The sequence below is a fragment of the Ichthyophthirius multifiliis genome, assembly GCF_000220395.1.
Source record: "Ichthyophthirius multifiliis unplaced genomic scaffold scaff_1120509250843, whole genome shotgun sequence".
Lineage (NCBI taxonomy): Eukaryota > Ciliophora > Oligohymenophorea > Hymenostomatida > Ichthyophthirius > Ichthyophthirius multifiliis.
Window position 1 is genome coordinate 20,410 of NW_004086446.1, and position 17,391 is coordinate 37,800.

At 17.8% G+C, this 17,391-nt stretch overlaps 4 protein-coding genes across 4 annotated transcripts, besides 18 other annotated features; 1 reads left to right on the top strand and 3 right to left on the bottom strand. All coding sequences in view use genetic code 6, as the record gives it.

The window, feature by feature from the left end:
* Positions 1 to 36: part of a microsatellite that runs on past the window's edge.
* Positions 37 to 3,823: 3,787 nt separating this feature from the next.
* Positions 3,824 to 3,882: a microsatellite.
* A 1,381-nt stretch (positions 3,883 to 5,263) lies between these two features.
* Positions 5,264 to 7,112, top strand: IMG5_099500 (hypothetical protein; the record flags this gene model as incomplete). Its single annotated transcript, XM_004035360.1, has 5 exons — positions 5,264 to 5,457; positions 5,517 to 6,386; positions 6,440 to 6,613; positions 6,666 to 6,800; positions 6,844 to 7,112. The coding sequence occupies exons 1-5, from the start codon at positions 5,397 to 5,399 to the stop codon at positions 7,110 to 7,112; spliced, it is 1,509 nt and encodes a 502-aa protein (XP_004035408.1). The 5' UTR covers positions 5,264 to 5,396.
* Positions 7,113 to 7,291: 179 nt separating this feature from the next.
* Positions 7,292 to 11,176, bottom strand: IMG5_099510 (hypothetical protein; the record flags this gene model as incomplete). Its single annotated transcript, XM_004035361.1, has 8 exons — positions 7,292 to 7,431; positions 7,488 to 7,653; positions 7,704 to 7,959; positions 8,013 to 8,173; positions 9,231 to 9,300; positions 9,352 to 9,400; positions 9,464 to 9,535; positions 11,059 to 11,176. 8 exons carry the CDS (start codon positions 11,174 to 11,176, stop codon positions 7,292 to 7,294), a joined length of 1,032 nt encoding a protein of 343 aa, XP_004035409.1.
* Positions 7,445 to 7,486: a microsatellite.
* Positions 8,253 to 8,297: a microsatellite.
* Positions 8,492 to 8,527: a microsatellite.
* Positions 9,178 to 9,224: a microsatellite.
* Positions 9,184 to 9,217: a microsatellite.
* Positions 11,176 to 11,242: a microsatellite.
* Positions 11,238 to 11,288: a microsatellite.
* Positions 11,289 to 11,725: 437 nt separating this feature from the next.
* Positions 11,726 to 13,047, bottom strand: IMG5_099520 (leucine rich repeat protein; the record flags this gene model as incomplete). Its single annotated transcript, XM_004035362.1, has 5 exons — positions 11,726 to 11,739; positions 11,872 to 11,966; positions 12,306 to 12,379; positions 12,511 to 12,675; positions 12,763 to 13,047. The coding sequence occupies 5 exons, from the start codon at positions 13,045 to 13,047 to the stop codon at positions 11,726 to 11,728; spliced, it is 633 nt and encodes a 210-aa protein (XP_004035410.1).
* Positions 11,747 to 11,823: a microsatellite.
* Positions 11,751 to 11,840: a microsatellite.
* Positions 11,751 to 11,845: a microsatellite.
* Positions 11,754 to 11,804: a microsatellite.
* Positions 11,756 to 11,813: a microsatellite.
* Positions 11,774 to 11,804: a microsatellite.
* Positions 11,781 to 11,813: a microsatellite.
* Positions 12,693 to 12,760: a microsatellite.
* A 275-nt stretch (positions 13,048 to 13,322) lies between the features above and the next one.
* On the bottom strand, positions 13,323 to 16,257 carry IMG5_099530 (leucine rich repeat protein; the record flags this gene model as incomplete). Its single annotated transcript, XM_004035363.1, has 5 exons — positions 13,323 to 13,340; positions 13,890 to 15,371; positions 15,426 to 15,659; positions 15,980 to 16,075; positions 16,171 to 16,257. 5 exons carry the CDS (start codon positions 16,255 to 16,257, stop codon positions 13,323 to 13,325), a joined length of 1,917 nt encoding a protein of 638 aa, XP_004035411.1.
* Positions 16,258 to 16,293: 36 nt separating this feature from the next.
* Positions 16,294 to 16,331: a microsatellite.
* The last annotated feature ends 1,060 nt before the right edge of the window (positions 16,332 to 17,391 follow it).

Below are 17,391 nucleotides of genomic sequence, written 5' to 3' on the forward strand. Positions count from 1 at the left end.
ATATATTATATAATTATTTTTTAAAAATTTTAATAAATAATAATTATATTAATAGTAAATTAATTTTTTTCATCATAATTTAATTAAATTAATATAATAGAATAAATGTAGACAATTCAATTTTTATAATTAAATTCTCTTTATAAAAAAAATAATTCTATAGTATTTAGTAATTAAAAAAATATAATAAAATGAAATATTTAAAAAAAAAAAAATTAAAATGATTGAAAAAATAAAGTAAAAACCCCCATTTAAATATATTAAAATAATCTCTAATACACTAGAGAATTCACCAAATGAAATTTGGATAATTCGTTCATAAAATCTTTAAAATTAATCTTCTTAAGATAACAAAAAGCAAAAAAAAAAAACGTCTCAATATTAAAACTAACTCAAAACACATATACTTAATAAATATTAAATTTATAAAAGGAATATATAATATTAAAAATCAAATTATCACACACTAACGTTATAAACCCTTTAAATTTTCATATTGATGTATTACATCCAATATATAAAAATACATATTGCTGTGGAATAGAAATGCTATTATATAAATATGATTGTGTAACCTTATTATAAAAATATGAAAATAATATTCCTTTATAAAAAATATGAATTTCTATCATTTAATTAACATCGGCATTATAACATATACACGATTAAAAAATTGCACATAATGATATTAAACTAGATAACATATTCTTTAAATAGGATAATTTTTATATTGCCGATTTCGGTTTAGCATCTTCAACTAATGTGTAAAATTTCGATTATTTTTCACTTTTTTCTAATAGAAATTTAACTTTTTAACCTCCTGAAGTACATTATATGATTAAAGATTAAAACTATTCTTAATATATATAGTTATAAAAAGCTGATATTTATTCTTTGGGAATGGTTTTTTTCGTTCTTTTCTTTGGATAATATCCCAAAATGAATATTACACCTTCCCTTAAAGATCCTATATATAAATTTGTTATAAAAAATGAACCTGAATAATTGCTTTAGTAAATTAAAAATAAAAGAAGTCAAGAACTACAAAAAAATTAGGTTATTTAAATTATTGATATTCTTATTAATATGATGCATTAGGATTGCAATAAAAGATGGAAATTATAATAAGTTACTGAAGCTTTTAGTAATTTAAAGTTTTTAATTTAAAAATGAATACTTTTCTTAAGAATTATAGATAAAAGGTTTTATGAAATATTTTATATATTATTTAGAATTTTAAATTAAATAATAATTAGATTTTTATTAATATAAAATTAACTTAAATAAATACTTAATTTAAATAAAAACAAAATATAAATATATAATATATATATTTTAAAAATAATAATTTATTCTAATATTAAAATTTCTTAAAATATATGATTATTATATATTTTTTTTTAAAAAAATTAATTTATTAAAGACAAAATAATTGATTTCAAATAAAATTTATTTTATAATGTTTAAAATATGATAGAAATTAAAAAAATATTTATATAATAATTAAATAATTTAAATTAATTATATAATTAAGATTTAAAAAAAATTATAATTAAAAAATAATCAAATAATAAGGTTTTCTATATTATTATTTATTAAATTTGTTCAAACAAATTTTAGATTTTTTTTATAATTTAATTATTTTTTATTTTTATTAGTTTTATATTTATGAAAATTAGATTATAATATATATAAATATATAAAAAATAATTAATTTTTTTTTTTTAATATTTAATTAAATATAAAAGCTACTATTTTGAACAACAAAAATAATAATCTTTAAAAGTGATAAAAAAAAACTACCAGAAACTAAAAAAAAAAAAAAAATAGAATAAAAAATAATATTATAAATTACTAATAATAAATTTATAAATAAATAAAAAAGAGGTAAAAAATTTAAATTGACCAAAAAAAATATGAAAAAACTAAATAAAATAAGAGATTAATTAAAATAAACATTATTTATAAATTTAGACCGTAAAATGAATATAAACGAGCAAGAATATAAAGAAATTCTCCAAATAATAACTCAAAATTAATATTATCCGTCTACTGAATAATAAAAATCTCCCAAAATAAACAACCGATTAAAAAAATTCGAAGAAACTTATACTATAGAAAATATAATAGGCTAAGGAAGTCATGCAATAGTTAAATTATGTAGAAATAAATTAAGCAATAAAATATATGCCGTAAAAATAATAAAGGATGGTGATATAGAGAAAATATCAGGAGTAATATAATCATTTAAAATAGCAAAAAATCTCAATCACCCAAACATAATAAAGCCACAAGAATTATATATAAACCAAAATACACACAATATATATTATGTAATGGAATATTGTCCCTATTAATCATTAAAAAAATACCTTAAAGATTAAACTAAATAAATTTTAACTGAAAAAATGTCCAAGAATATTATAAAAAATATTCTCTAAGCTGTTTTATATTTACATAATTAAGGCATTTGTCATAGAGATTTAAAACCCGATAATATACTTGTTAGTGAGTTTTTTGATATTGTTAAAATTATAGATTTTGAAGTTTCCAAAAAATTCTAAAATGCGTATAAAAAATAAGAAATGTGGACTGGTACAGGAACTCTATATTATAAAGCTCCAGAAATCTTCTTTTCTACAGGATATTGTGAAAAGATAGATATTTGGTCAATAGGAATAATTACTTTTTAACTTTTTACTGGAAAACTACCCTTTATTTCAGAATATTTAAGTGATACAATCGAATAAATAACCAATGTTTAATTGAAAGATGAAGATTTATAAAATTTAACATCGATTTAGAAAGATTTTGTCAAAAGACTATTAAAAAAAAACCCAAAAGAAAGATTATCGGCAAAAGAAGCCCTTTTACATCCTTGGTTTATTAAAGACAAACTCGATGTTTTTGAAAATATTTAAATTTAGTTTTTCAAAAGTTAATGCTTGTAAAGAAATTTAGAGTTTTTTGATTAGAAAAAGAATAGTAATTATATAATAAACGAAGGTGATTATAAAAAAGACTATTTAAAAGAAGAAGAATATAGAAACAAAATTTAAGCATTCAAAAAAAAAATACTAACCCTAGAAGGAAAAAACTGGGATGAAATTATCCATGTTGTGAAAAAAAAGGATAATTTTAATGTCGTTTCAAAACTAAGACTTAAATTATTGAAAGAAAAATACGAAAATAACGAAAATTTAAATAATAATATTATTCGCTCTGAAGAATTTTTGGAAAAATAAGAAGAAGAAATTTTGCATTCAAATGCCTACGAATAATTTTTCAGACTTAAAAGTTAAAATTAAATATAGTTTTTGAGTAAAAAACTTAGTGAAGATTTTACTTCTTAAGAAACTTTTAATTCTCTTAAAAAAAAAAAGTCGTAAGAAATCTATAAAAATAAATATTCTTATAAAAAAAGTAGCGATAATAAATACGGAGAAAATTTATTTAATAGCAATGAAAATAATTTTAAAATTATGGTTGAAGACAATAATAATTATTTTAATTTTGGAGCCAGCCTTGAATGTAATTAAAATTTAATTTGATTTTTTTTTATTCTTTAATTTAAAAAAATATTAAAATTTATTTAATTTTTTTTTTATAAATATATATTTTATTTTGTGTGTATGTATGTTAAGTTTTAATTATTATATTGGTAAAATTTTAAAATATTTTTAGATTTTTTTTTAATTATAATTTATTAAAGTTTTATTATTTAAAATTATTTTTTTTATTATAATAAATTTCAATATCGTATATATATATATATATATATATTTTAATAATAATTATATAAATGTTTCAAAAAATAAAAAAAATTTAAAAAAAAATAATAGTTTATTTATTTAAAGAAAAAATATATAATTTTATATTTAATTCAAAAAATAAATAAAAAAATGTACAATTCCAAAACTAACCAACGCTTAAAAAAGAACTAAAAAAAGAATATCAATAATCAAAAGAAGAACTTGAATAAATTTGGAAAAGGTTAGCTTCTCCAACTAAATCTTTAAATTTACGTAAAGATGCCATATATAAATCAAAAGAAGAACAAACGAAAAATGAAGAAAAACATTCGAGGTAAAATAAATATTTAGAAAATAAAAAAAACAAAAATAAAGAGTATTAGATAATCATCATGGAAAAATCCATTTAAAATCCTGGATTTCACCAGGAATATAACCTAAATAAAAATACGAAAATGATGATTGTGGTCTAATAGCGAAATTCGGAGAAAAAACATTTGAGAATAAATTAAATTAATTCCGGTAATAAGTAGATGAATTATCAAAAGATAAATTTAGAGAATTCTAAGAATTCTAAAAAGTCAGAGAAGGAGAAGCAATTATTACTATAGAATATTGGTTTTTTATATTAAAAATTAAATATACATTTTAATTTATATTTGTTTAAAAATAAAGTACTAATTGTAAAGATCATTAAGGATCAACAAGGCATAATGAAGAATAATATTTATAAATAGCTTCAGATATAAAGAAGAATATATTAAAGCACTATCCCATAATAAAAGTATATTTAAAACCTTTAATAACCGAAGAAAATGAACGATCGTTAGAAAACTAATACGCAAGGAAAAGATTAGGAGCTTTAGAAGTCTAAATAGCAATAAATACAAATGGTTAAATCAAGAAAAGCCTTCTTTTTTCAAAACTACAACACAAAAAATGGCCTTAATAGGATAAAATTCTTAACAAAATAAGAGATTATATGCAAAAATGCACTTTTAAAATTTAAATATCTCTCGAATAATTTGATCCTGCTGAATTACTCAATTCATAAGAAAACAAAATAAAAACTGCAGACAATAAAATCTATAATATTAATGTTATTTTAAGACCTTATAGAAAACCTTTAAATACACAATCTAATAATAATAATTATTATAGTTAAAAATCATGTAAAAAATTCAAAAAAATATTATATATATTTTTAAATAAAATTATATATACAGTTACCTTGTAAGGAGAAAATTTCAATAAAAGTAGACCTATTTCAGCCTTTTAATAATAAGAATTTAATAATAGTGTATCTAGACCTGTTAGTGCACTAACTAGCAGTTAATAGAAGCCAAAAATAAAAAACATGGAGATAATAAATAGGAAAAAGGAATTATATTGTAAGAAAAAAGCAATACTGAAGGACTTGTTGTATTTGAAAATTTAGCATTTGATACATACATATTAGAAATTAAAGAAAATAATAATTATAAAGGGCATATATAAAAAATAGATATTTTCTAAAAAGCTTAAGAAGGAAATTATATAGAGTTTATTATTTTATAACCTGTAGAAATAACATTTGCAAGAATAATTAGCTAATATGAAGAAAACATAGAATAAGGAGGTTATTAACAAAAATCTTATTAAAATATGTCTAATGCTAATATAACTATTATTTAATATAATTATGAAGATTAATTAATTTAAGAAGGTATTTTTTATAACAAAAAACATAAAAAAAGTAATGTTATATTTTATTTTTTGTTGTAGAAATGTTATAAGATATCATAAACAATGGTGTATATGAAACTAATTTAACCCCAGGCAAATATAAAATTATCGTTTAAAAATTCGGATTTACTGAAGTGGATATGGATTACGTATTCAAATTTGGAAATTAAGAATTAAAGCTTCCTCTTGCTTAAAAACTTTAAGTTTCTGAAGAAGAAAAGCTTAAAAATACATACAAAAATAATTCAATTAATTAAGAAAGTGTATAAAAAAATAGAGTTAGACCAACTTCAGGGAGACCTTAAAGTTCAAATAGTTAATAAGGCGGATAAAAAAATACTAACGAGTAAAAAAATATGCCTGTAAGACCTTCTTCAGCTAATAAAATTTTGAATATTTAAGTTTATGAAGCTGGAAATTTCTAATAAGTAATCTAAAACTGTTCTATTAAAGTATTTTTTTATTTTAATATTTTAAAACAAATAAAATTCAATTAAAGATTATTGATAAAAGAAGATAAATAGTAGAAAAAATCACTGATGAATACGGATTCTGCAGTGTAATTTTAGATGGATTTTTCGAAGGAATTCTAGAAATAAAACATGAAAGTAAAAAATATGTAATATATATTTATTAATTAAAAAAAAGATTATATGAAAATTGTCGAAGAATATGGACACAATAAAATGGATTTAAATAAAATGACTGAACTATCTTTTCCATTAATAAGAAAGCCAGAAACTGATAATGAAGTAAATATATTAGTACTTACTGATACTGATAAATAAATATTAAATATGAATGTTATAAATCCTAAAAACGAAATAATCTAAAATACAAAAGGCGAAGTTTTAATTGAACCAAATGCAGAACAATGTAGTATTTTGATTAAGATTAATAAAATAAAATGTATGAAATAAAAAAATATCTATAAATTAAATTTTATTTCTAAAAACAAAAAGAATAAAATGGAATTTATAGAATTTTTGCAAATGTAAATGATATAGATTATTTAAGTCCTTCTTCTGTAAAGCTTTATATTATTACTCAAAAGAATATGCATTTTGTTGAAGTTCCTAAAACTCATCCATTAGGACTTTCGAAAAATATTTATTGGGATATAGGAGTAGTATGTGGTAATTTAATTCACTTTAAAAAAAAGTATTTTATTTTTTTTATTAAAATAAGCACCAACTGGAGATTTTATAGAAATAAATGCTTGCACTTCTTAGGAAATTAAAAAAGATATGTATTTATATTAATATAAAAAACTTATTGATTTCCTTTATAATTCAAAACAAATTGATACTAAGTCAATTTTAGGTTTTTTTATTTTAATTATATTTTATTATTTTTATTTTTTTAGGATTTAATAAGTCTGATAAAGATAACGATGTACTTTAAATATAAGGCGATACTTTTGTAAAAAAAGAAAAAATAGAGTAAAGCTTAGAAAAATATATTGATAAAAATGCTAAAGGAATTGAACATTTAATTAATTCAGCTTTAAATACTAACGGATTATATAGTTATAATAAGCTTAAAGCTAAACTTGATAGTATTAAATATCCAGTTAACTTTGGAAACTTAGATTAATTACATGAAGAAGAAGACGAAGAGGATGAAATGTTATGAGAAAAAATTAGAAATAGTTAAAAAAAAATATTAATATTTATATCCAAAAAAAAAATATTTCCATAAAAGATAATAAATTAAAAAAAATTACTAATTTTATTGAAAAATAAAATATATTTTATTTTTTTATATGAAAAAAATAAAAAATAATAATAATAATACTATAATATTTTTATTTTTCAATTTAATAAAGGATGATCTAATCCTTTAGCGTCCCAAACTCCAGTTTTATCAAAATATAAAAATTCATTTGTAATTTTATCCCTAAAAATCAAATGGTTATCAACTCCATGTCCACCAATAGCCCATAAATAATTTTCTTTTCGAAAAAAAAAAAAAAAAATTAATAAAAAAAAATATTGAATTAAAAAAAACCTTCTTTTTCTACACTTTCAAAAGGAACATATTCCAAATCTTAAATTCGGTGTAATTTACTATATAAAATTCCGAAAGATCCAACTCTTTAAATACTAACCATTTCTAAATGGGGTAATATGTCCATTCTTATAACTAATCTTCTGGAAGCCTCATAAATAAAAGCCTTTTATTTATAAACAAGTATTGCATATTTATTATAAAAAAAAAAATTACATTAGCACATAATATATATGTTGGTATAGCAAAAAATAATGAAAATAATGGATACGTAAATCCTAATGCTACAATTGGCAAAACAATACCTTCTGCGCCACGAAAAACTCTATAAGTATTACCAAGTTTTTAAGCATGATAAACAAAAACACTATTATCTAATATTTTTGGAGGCACAAAATAATCTGATATTGATTATGCTTTAATATTATCAAAATTATTTGAAATAAAACTTAAGAAAAATTTTGATTTGAAACTTTTAATATGTATTATATTTTATTAAAATTTCTATAATTTATAATTATTTACAATGGTAATGTTGATGTTAAAGATGAAAACTAATATGTTTTTTCTTTTATTACTGGTTGTACATTTACTTCTCCTTAACTTCTATCATAATCATCATCAGTTACTTCATTTTAGAATTTGTAACGAATATCTTTACCTCCAAAAAAATATTTTGGAATGTTCTTTATAAGGAATATTTAGGATTAACGATGAATCATTAATTATTTTAAAAATATTATTATAATTAAATAATATATATTATTTTTATTTTCTTTTTTTTATTTTTTATATTTTATATTTTATTTTAGAAAAAAAAAATATTATCTTAGATATTTTATTGTTCTTAATAATTAAACAAATTTACATTAATATAATTTAAAAAAATATATTAAAACTATAAAAATTATTTAAATCCAAAGAATATTATATTTTTATTTATATATATATAAAAAAAATATATGTAATATATAAATTTTATGTATACAATTATGAAAATTATAATATAAATATATAAATATATAAATATATATATATATTTTATTTTTTTATAATTTTTTCTTTTATTTTTTTAATAATAATTTTTTAATAAAAATAAAATTATTATAATTATTTAAATCTTTAAATTTTTAAAAAATAATAAATATTTATAAATATGTAATCATGCTATTTTTTTTACTAAACTAGTATTTTTTTTAACATATTCGTATAAGCTTGGGTTTTAATTTTCTAAAATATTAAAAGAGTCTTTAATTCTTCGCTAAACAACTATTAATTTTGATTTTAAAATATTATATCTGAAAATAATGCTTTTTTATATTTATTCTTGACTTTAAGTATTGAATTCTAATCTTATCAATTCAATTGTCTTATATTCTGTTGTTTAATTTATACACAAGTTTCCATTTAATTCTCTATTAATTTCAAAATATAAAAATTATCTTTTTTATTTTAAAAATTATATTTTAATAATTAAATCGCATTTTTTTGTACTAATTAGGTTATTTTAAACAACTTTAAAACATTTTTATTAAAGAAGTTGACAATTAATCATAATCTATATTAAGGTTTTATTTTTTTTTAATTTTAAAAATGATTATTCATTTGCTTCAAACACAAAATTAAAAAAAAGATCAGATTCTGTTGTTAATTCTATTTTTACATTTTCAACTTTATTTGCTGAAGACTTTTTTAAATTTTATTTTATTTTATATTTATTTTTATTTTATATCTTTAAAATACTTTTTAGACTAATTTTATTTAAACTGGTTCTTAATTTACAGTTTCATTGATATCTATTCCTTCTAATAATCTAATTAAAAATATTATGAATATTTTATATTTTAATTCAAATATATATTACTTAATTTTTATCGGCAAAACCTAATAGTATAATATTTTTTATCCATTTTCTTTTTTTTAAAAAAAAAATAATTAAAATTAAATTTAATAAAATCATAATATTAATAATTTACCAACAAAAGGATCTAACTAGTCATAAGAAGGATAATTTTTATTAAAAGCCTATACTGTATAAAAAGATAAATCTTAATTTTACATTTAAATTTATATTTTGTTATAATTTTTTTTAATACTTTTATAATTTAAAAAAAAATTAAATAAAATATTTATTTTCAATAATTTATATTTGCTTATATTTAAATAAAAATTATATATAATTTAAATTCAACAAAAAGTTTTAAAGTATTCATATATTTTGAAGTTTTTATTTAATAAAAAGCTTAATTATTTATTTCAATTGAATTAATTAATATTTTAAAATATAAATTTTTTAATGATTATTTTAAAAGCACTTAAATTTTTTATGATATAGAACTTTTTAAAAATATTTCAAATTAGCATTTAATATAGTTCTTTTATTATTAATTTGAGATTATAAAATCTTAGTTTATTAATTTAAAATTTTAACTTACGTAATTAATATTAATCTAATTTGTTTTTAGAATTAAATCTAATAATATTTAATTTTAAAATTTTATATTTTGATTAATAATCATTATCAATAAACTAATTATTTTTAGTAAGAATTATATTTTAGATTTTAGTTTTATTAACAATTTTGTTTATTATATTTTATGTTCTTAAATTTATGAAAGTTTTATTTTATTTAATAAAACTATATTGCTTTATATTTAATTGCTTATATTAGAATTTTACCATAATATATTTAAATATATACTTTTTAAACTTACGTTTTTAAAAAAGTTTGCTGTTTAAATGATTATTATTTTTAATTTTATTAAGAATACATTACAATATATAATTCATAATTTTTATTTAATATTCTTAATATTTTTGTTTCTTTAATAAAGCTTAATTAAGTAAAAACTCTATTTAATATTATATATATTCCTTCTTCATAATTAAGTATTTTTTATTTATTTTAAAAAATATTATTTTCATTTAATGTTATTTATATTTATTATTTAAAAATAGATTAAGATTATATATATATATTTTAATTGAATTATTTTTATATTATTATTTCATTTTTTTTCAATAATAATAATTATAATATTTTTTTTTTTCGTAGTTAAAAAAAGTATATGCATTTTATTCACAATATTTTAATTAAATTAAATAAATATAAAATAAAAAAAAATTAAAATTATTGTAAATTGATTTTAATATTATTAATTTAAATATAATAAAAAAATTTATCGAATAATTTTTATTTTTTATATTCAAAAAATTTATAATAATATTATATATAAATAAATCTATATTTATTAATAAAACTATATTAAATATATTAAACATATAAAATCTTTTATAAATATATAAAAAATAAATATTCAATTTGTGAAATTATTTCCATCATTATTATTATTGTTGTCTTCATTATTATTTATTCTTTATTTTTAATTAATATTTTTTTTTTTTTTATTGATAAAAGAATTCAATAATGCATATAATAATGCCATTCCAACAATAACAAAGACTGTATTTACTATGCTATTTTCAAATGAAGGTGTTTCTCTTCCCATCATTAAGTTTTCTAATTTAATTTTTTTAAAAATTTAAAAATTTATATTTTGTTTCAATTTACCATTTTATTCAATACATCCGTTTTCATTACAACTATTATCAGTGTTTGCTTAACCAAGTAATAATCTTATCAATTATTATGCATTGTTAATTACATAGTTGCAATTGTCAAAATCCATTATTATTAATTTTTTATTTTTATTAATTTATTTTTTGTTTTTAGTTAATTTAAATTTTTTTATTTTTTCTCTATAATAATTATTTTTTCTTTATAATAACAATTTTTTCTTTTATTTATAAATATAATACGTAAAAAAATAAAAAAAGTATAAACAATACTATATTTTATATTTTGAATTTTGTTCAAATAAATATATAGATTAAATTATATTCTTTTGATAAATTTAATAGGAACACACAAATAAAATTATATAATTATTTATAAAGTATAAAATAGAATAAAAAAATTACTTTCTTTTTTTTCTATCTTGAGAATTAAAATTTTTTCATTATTATAAATTTTAAAAATTATTTTAATTTTATTTTTTACTAAAAACTCCATCAAAATTAATAGAATTTAATTTAATCTAAACCTAAATAATAAGAAATATATATAATATTTATATATATTAATTACAAATCCTTTCTAATTATTGCTATTTTAGGAGTAAATATTAGGTAAATTTTATATTTTTTCAATATTTTAGAGTAAAATATCACTTCTTTCATCAATTATAACCTCCTTTATTAAATTATATATATAAAAAAATATATATAATATAAAAAATAAAAATATAAAATATAAAATTAAAATATTTATATAATAATATATATATATATATATATATTTTTTTTTAATATTTTTTATATATACCCTTCCATCTAAATATAATAATCCTGGTAATTTTCTTAAAACAGCCTCTCTATAACCAGGTCTTCTTGAAAGAGCATTTCCATTTAGTTCCAACTCTTTTAAATATTAAAGTTCAGTCAGTTTATCAATATCTGGAATATCATTTATTCTATTAGAATTAGCAAACAAATGCTAAAGTTTTTATAATCTTTAAATATGGTTAAAATTTTTGAGTCCATTATCATCGATTTTTAGGCATTTAATTGGGTTTTACCCTATAAAAGATTAAGGATCAAATTATCTTACTTTATTATGGTTTATATCTAATTCTTTTAAAGATTTAAGCTATTCAAGATACTCGATTCTAAATATTTCATTACTATAAGCCTTTAGTATTTTAAGTTCTTTTAAATTAGAATATTATAAACCATTGAAATCTTTCAATTAATTATTACTAATATCTAGAATTTCCAAATTAGGACATCCATTTAAACATTTTTATACTGAAGAATCTTAACTTGCAAATAGGCTTTCAATTTTGTTTGAATTTAATATAAGAATTTTTAAATTAGGCAAATATCCAATCATTCTTGTTGACTAAAAAAGATTTGCAGATAAATTTAATTCAGTTATATTAGGAAAGCATGAAGAATTAAATACATCATCAAAATCCTTCAATTTACAATTTGATAAATCTAACTCTAATATTTCCTATGGATGTTATCCACCCAAACGAGACTATAATATTTCTTCTGTAAGTCTTCCTGTGAACAAATCTTTTGCAAGCTATTATTCTGATGCTTCTATAGATATTCCATCTAAAACCTATGTTTACAAAATACAAATTTTATATATTTTAATTAATAAAATAAATTATTATATATTTTAATAAATAAAATAAATATATATAACTTTAAGTTTTTTTATCACAAACAAAGTATATATTCTATAATTAGGGTCTCTAGAGAAAGGATTTCCTGATAAATCTAGAATTATAAGCTTTTAAAGTTATTTTAAATTCACTATTTCTTTAGATTCCACAATTCGATTGTTTCCTAAATATAATTCCATAAGATTTTTCAATTCAGGGAATTCTTCAAGGCTTTCAATATAATTATCTTCTAAAGAAAGTTACATAAGATTTGATAAATGAGATATTCCGTTTAGTTCTTGAATTTTATTCTTACCTAATTCCATTTTTTTCAAATAAATTAAATTCTCTAAACCAAAAATATGAGATATTTTATTTTTTTCGAAGTTTATTTCTTCTAAAAGTTTACAATTTTATAACCCTTCAATTCTTTCAATTAAATTATGACTAAAATTAGCTTATCTTAAGTTTATTAAACATTAAAGGCCCTTTATACCTCTAATTTTTAAGTGAGAAAGATTTATTATTTCTATTGATTCTTTCCAATTAGTTTCTAATTAATTCAAACTTTTACTTTACATTATTTTTCCATATTATTATATCATTTCATTTGTTATTTCTAAAATTATTTTTTCTTTATTTTTTTGAAGAATTTCTTTGCTATTAATTATTTAAAAAAAAAAAAAATTAAAAAAAAATACTTAATTGGTTTATTATCTAAATATAATAAATTGGGTAAAAATCCAACAATTTAGTTAGCAATATCTTTTCCTTCAGTAAATGGGTTAAATATGACTTTTAAATTATCTAAATTACTATTTACTTATAAATTCTGGATATCTTTTAATTCTGAAATATCATTATGAGAAATATCTAAAATTTCCAGATGTTTAAGAGCTATTAACCCCACAGAAATTTTCTAAATTTGGTTGTGATTTAAATCCAAATTAACAAGTAATGGATAATTTTCTAAATTTTTAATTTCCAAAATTTTATTATAAGAAAGAATCAAAGTATGTAAATTTGATAAATTATTAAAAACTTTAATTTCTTTTATTTTCATATTTGAAAGATTAGCAAAGTTGCCAAATACTTTTCTACTATTAATGATATTCTAAAAAATAAAATATATATTTAAAAAAGAAAAAAACAAATAAATAAAATTAACTTCCTCGTTCAAAGAAATTTCATTAGCTTCAGTTAAAATATTAGGATTAAGTTCATATAAGAAAGATCTAGAAAGACAAAATTTAAAATAATTAAGTAAAGGGATTTTTATTAAAGAAATATCAGCCCTATCAAGATCTTATGCTTTAATTTCTAGATTAGGGTGTTTAAGATCTTCTATATTTTCGAATTAATAATTATTAATTTCTTCACAGAGTGCATTATAAATATTGTTAAGTTCATTTTTATAAACATGAAAATTTTTCGGAGAAATAAACTCATCATCTGGATTATCTAATACTCCTAAATTATTTGGCCCGAAATCCGCAATTTTATTTTAATTTTCAGTTTTAAGAATGTAATTATATTCCACAAGATACTCAGGTAAAACTAAATTATTATCAATAACAAACCATAATTTATGTTTATTATCATTTTCCTTAGTCCTAAATACCGCATTTTCCTCCTAAACCAACGTATTATCAATGGGATAGTTTTTAAAAATATCTGAAGGCGCCTAATCATGGTCAAAAAAGGGCTATTTAGTATCCTAAACACTTTTTATCATTAATACTTTACAAATAAGTAACAATCCAGGGGGAAACACATTAAAATTATGTTTAAATTTTTTTTTCATAAAGGCCTATTTTTATAAATTAGTAGCACTTTTTTTCAAAAAACTCATCAATCTCGCACTATCAGCCCCTAATATATTATTAACAAGTGGCGTATATCCACAAAGTCCTAATTATTTGCACTCAGAAAAAGGTCGAAACCCTTCTTCGATTACATGATATATTTCTTAAGGAGCGTTTGGGTCAATTCCATAAAACAGATACTCTAAATTTTTCTTATAATTAGAATTCGAAATATCTACTAAAGATTCCATTTTTTCCTCAAATTTATTTCTTAAAAACCTATTATGAATTCTCACTACTCTTTTTATTTATAAATCCTATATACCATATCCTATCATATCATCAGCATTAAATCTTGATTTTATTAAATCTTCACAACTTATATACCACTTTTCGTTACTTTTTCCTTCTTCTAAACGAATATTGCCTCCTGTTTCTAACTCTGTTATTAATTTATGAATACATAAAGATGAGTTCTCGTATAATTTTCTCTTCATTTCTTCGTATATTTGCTCTAAATTTCCTATTTCTTCTAGCTTTTCCGTTTTCATTGTTTAGTATTTTTATATTTCTATGTCTTCCTTTAAATTATTAAATTAGCTTTGCAATTACCATAATTTCAATTAAATATTCGCTATATCTTCATTATAAGAGTCTAATTTTATCTTCATAGCTTTTCTTATAAGCTTTCCTAAAGTAGAAAAGCTTCTCTACATAGTTTTAATTCTCATGTTATAATACATTTTTTTCTTCATAAACGTTGCTTCGGCGAAAGACTTAGCCTCTTCAGAAATAAAAAGAGTATCTAATTTTGTTATGTTTCTTAGATGATAAAGGACATAAGTCTTTTATTTAAAAAATATAAATATATATATATTATATTATGTGTATTATTTTACTTAATAATTGCATAAATTGCATATGGGATTTTCTCCAAAATGTGGATCATAAAAGCTTAATTATTTTAAATTTGGTAAACGATTTAAGTTCAAAGCTTCCTTAAAAGAACAAATTTTATTACCTGAAATATTTAAATCATTCAAATTTTATAGTTTATCTAAATTTATTCTTATGTCTTCTATTTAATTTCCTGCTATCCAAAGTTATTTTAACTATTATAAATTTTAAAGACCCTATAAAGAATCTATATTATTATTGCAAAGCCATAAAACTTCTAAATTTTTCAAACTTTCTAAACTTTAAATTGTTCGAATTTAATTATTTGATAAATGCAATTATTTTAAATTAATGTTATTTTAAAGTCCAGATATTTTTTATAAATGATTTTCATTTAACCAAAGATTTTCTAATAATTTAAGTTCACTTAAACCCTTATTATTTATATTTATTTTTTTTGTTTTCTTTTCTTTTTTAATATACATTAAATTACTTCAATTTATTGTAAATTGACATTTATTAATGTTAATGATTTTAAATTTTTGAAATTTTGTACAACTAACATTCTATCTAATTCTTCTAAAACCAACTCTATTTATTCAATTTTATCAGGATGTTACATTATTTTATCTGAAAAACCGTTCATAGTTTTCTAAAAGTATTAAATTAATTAATTAAAATATAATTATCATTTTAATTTAAAAAAAAATTAGATATAATGTTTATTTAAATTAACATTTATTTTACTATTAATTCTAATGCTTTTTATGTTTCTTAAATTTATTGTGGTTTCTTAAAAACTGGATAAGGGTTATCAATATTTTTAACTTCCATTTTTATAAATTATAATTTTAATATTTAAAATGTATATTTATATAAAATAATATTTTTATATAAAACAAATTTTTTTAAAAAAAGTCATTTGTTTAACAATATGTTTTTTTATATATAAAACATAAATTTTATGAAATTTTAAATTTAATTTATTGATTTTTTAAATGAATACTTAATCTAGTAATAATATCAGATATTAATTTTTTAGAATTATAAATTCTAATATATGATATTTTAAGTTATTAATAAAGCATGTTAATTATAAATATTTCTAAATATTTTTTTTATTAAAATATGATCAGTAAACAAATTTATATATCATTGAACTTAATCTTTTAAAAGCTTTTGTTTTTTTCTTCTAAAAATACTCTTAATAATTTTTAAGTTTAATTTAATATTTATTTTATAAAGAATGATTGTTTAAATATATTTTCAGGATACTCTAGAATTTTAATTATTTTAATAAAAATATACGTCATAAAATAAATATTTTAAATTTTAATGTAATTACAATTAAATAAAGAAGCCTTAAAAAAAAACTTCATTGCGACTTTAGAACAAAATAATGTAAAATAGTTTTAGATTTTTAAAATACAAAAACTTTGAATTATTTTATTCATTTTTATGTATTGACGGTATTTTACAGAAGTAGCAATATTTATTTTAGAACTTTTAAAAAATTTAATAAAAAAAAATATTTAATTATTAAATAGAAAATAAAATTTAATTAAGACATAATATTTTGAATAATAGTTAATTATTTGCATGTTTTAATATGGGAATGTATAAAAAGATATTTTTTTTTTAAAAGGTATAATATTTTAGACAAATTTTATAAAAAGCACAAAGTGTTATTTATATATTTTTTTTGATGGATATTATAAATTAAATAATAATAAATAAGTATTAGTTAGTTAAAAAAGTAAATTAAAGGATTTAAAGCAAAATAAATTCAAGAAAATTACTTAATGAAGTATTAAAAATCAGAAAATAATAAGAAGGAATTTGGTTAATAATTTCAAATCATTTAAAGAAAGCGATTAAATATCTAAACTAGAATTCAAAGTATTTCTAATTTTATAATTTAGAATATTTATAATTATGCATTTATTTATAGTCTTATAACTCTATAGA